The 2,225-nt window shown below is 64.9% G+C and overlaps 1 protein-coding gene across 1 annotated transcript; it reads left to right on the plus strand.

The window, feature by feature from the left end:
- Positions 1-661: 661 nt before the first annotated feature.
- GSX1 (GS homeobox 1) lies at positions 662-1,954 on the plus strand. Its single transcript, XM_033103796.1, has 2 exons — positions 662-1,113; positions 1,571-1,954. The coding sequence occupies exons 1-2, from the start codon at positions 702-704 to the stop codon at positions 1,948-1,950; spliced, it is 792 nt and encodes a 263-aa protein (XP_032959687.1). The 5' UTR covers positions 662-701; the 3' UTR covers positions 1,951-1,954.
- Positions 1,955-2,225: the final 271 nt, after the last annotated feature.

The raw sequence follows: 2,225 nt of genomic DNA on the forward strand, positions 1-2,225 counted from the left end.
GGGTGCACAGCGCTGAACTGAGCTAACTGAGTGGAGGCACATGATCTTGGGGGGCAAGGGAAGATGACAGAAGGAAGAGGACGGAGACCAAGTGCACAGAGAAGATGGGGGTGCGCGCCCCTGCGGATCTGTAGAAGCGAGGCAGCAGGGGTGCAAAATCAATAAGATAAACGGGCCGATTGCCAATACAAAGCCAAAGGGGAGTAAGGAATAAAGAGAAAGAAAAGAATATTAAATCGCAGGGGAATGAGAAAATAAACCCGCAAAAGAGAGAGGAGGGGGCGAGGGCGCCTGTTACGGCGTGGGTGGGGTTGACAAGAATAGAGTACATTATGCAGTTCATTTAGTTAACAAGTGAAATAATGAGGAAGCGTGCAGAGTGAATGCCAAGAGAAAAGGCACAAAAACCCTATTGAGAGGCCCGGGCCGCTCCTGGCGTAGCCCATCACATGGCAATAGTCCTATTTAAGCGGCGCCGCCGGCGCCTTTCAGCACCACTAGCGCTGGCCAGCACCCCGCGCTCTTTGGGCGGCGCCCGCTGCTGCAGCCGCCGCGGCTTCCACCTCGGCTTCAGCGGAGCCTTCAGCCTCCTAGGAAGAGGCAGCTGCGCGCGGCCGCCGCCCGGGGAAGCGCGTGAAGAGCCCCGAGGTCCACCGGGCGCAGTGAGCGGGCTGGCGGCGGGGCGACCGCACACTGGGGCCATGCCGCGCTCCTTCCTGGTGGACTCGCTGGTGCTACGCGAGGCGGCGGAGAAGAAGGCGCCCGAGGGCAGCCCCCCGCCGCTCTTTCCCTACGCAGTGCCTCCGCCGCACGCCCTGCACGGCCTCTCGCCCGGCGCCTGCCACGCGCGCAAGGCCGGGCTGCTGTGCGTGTGCCCGCTCTGCGTCACCGCCTCGCAGCTGCACGGGCCCCCAGGGCCGCCGGCGCTGCCTCTGCTCAAGGCGTCCTTCCCCCCCTTCGGCTCGCAGTACTGCCACGCGCCCCTGGGCCGCCAGCACTCTGCCGTGTCGCCCGGGGTCGCGCACGGCCCTACGGCCGCTGCTGCAGCCGCTGCCCTCTACCAGACCTCCTATCCGCTGCCCGATCCCAGGCAGTTCCACTGCATCTCTGTGGGTAAGCCCGGCTGCCGCGCGGCTTTGCTGGCCAGAGAGAGGTGTCGAGTCAGGGATGGGGGGTGAGGGACCCTGAGCGGTAAGAGGGCGATCAGGGCCAGGTCGGGGCTCTGACGGGGGACACCCAGGGTGGTGTTCGGATGGAGGACCGGGACAGGGCACCGGGAGGGTGGGTGAAAGCAGAAGGTCCGGGTTCTGGAGGGGACGCCCAGGAGGGATCGGGGGCTGGGATTCAGGGCTCTCCATAAAGGAGTGTCAGGGCCGCGTGACTCGAGGAGGATCAGGGTCCCACGGTTTGACAGGGAGGCGCCCGCGGTCACGCTGCTATGCATCGTGTTGCGGGCGAAGAGGTGAGTGACAGACTCGAGGCCCGGGATTCTAACGGCCGCCTGCCAGAAGATCAGGCCCACAGCCCGGGAGTCTGATCGCTTCCCTCTCTGCACCCCCACTCCCTCCAGACAGCAGCTCGAACCAGCTGCCCAGCAGCAAGAGGATGCGTACCGCCTTCACCAGCACGCAGCTGTTGGAGCTGGAGCGCGAGTTCGCCTCTAACATGTACCTGTCCCGCCTGCGCCGCATCGAGATCGCGACTTACCTGAATCTGTCTGAGAAGCAGGTGAAGATCTGGTTCCAGAACCGCCGGGTGAAGCACAAGAAGGAGGGTAAAGGCAGCAACCACCGCGGCGGCGGCGGGAACGCGGGTGCCGGCGGGGGCGCCCCGCAAAGCTGCAAGTGCGCGTCGCTGTCCTCAGCCAAGTGCTTGGAGGATGACGACGAATTGCCCATGTCTCCGTCCTCTTCCGGGAAGGACGACCGGGATCTCACGGTCACTCCCTAGGCGCGCGCCTCCCCAGCTCGTCCCCCCCAGGCCCTCGCTGCGCCTCGCCGCAAAGACTGGTCCAGGGACGCAGCGCTGGTTCCCAGGCACCCGCTGCCGAACGGCAGCAAAGAACGGATTTGGCACGGCTTTGAGGAGGCCCCCGGCCTTGGGCAGCGCCAAGAGCTTGGCAGAGACCTGACACTGGTGTCCGTTCCCCAAGGCCCGCGGCCGTCCAAAGCGGACTCCAAGCTGTGAACACTGCAAGTGCTCAAGTCCTTCTCAGCCACGCAGCA

The sequence above is a fragment of the Rhinolophus ferrumequinum genome, chromosome 4, assembly GCF_004115265.2.
Source record: "Rhinolophus ferrumequinum isolate MPI-CBG mRhiFer1 chromosome 4, mRhiFer1_v1.p, whole genome shotgun sequence".
NCBI classification, from domain to species: domain Eukaryota; kingdom Metazoa; phylum Chordata; class Mammalia; order Chiroptera; family Rhinolophidae; genus Rhinolophus; species Rhinolophus ferrumequinum.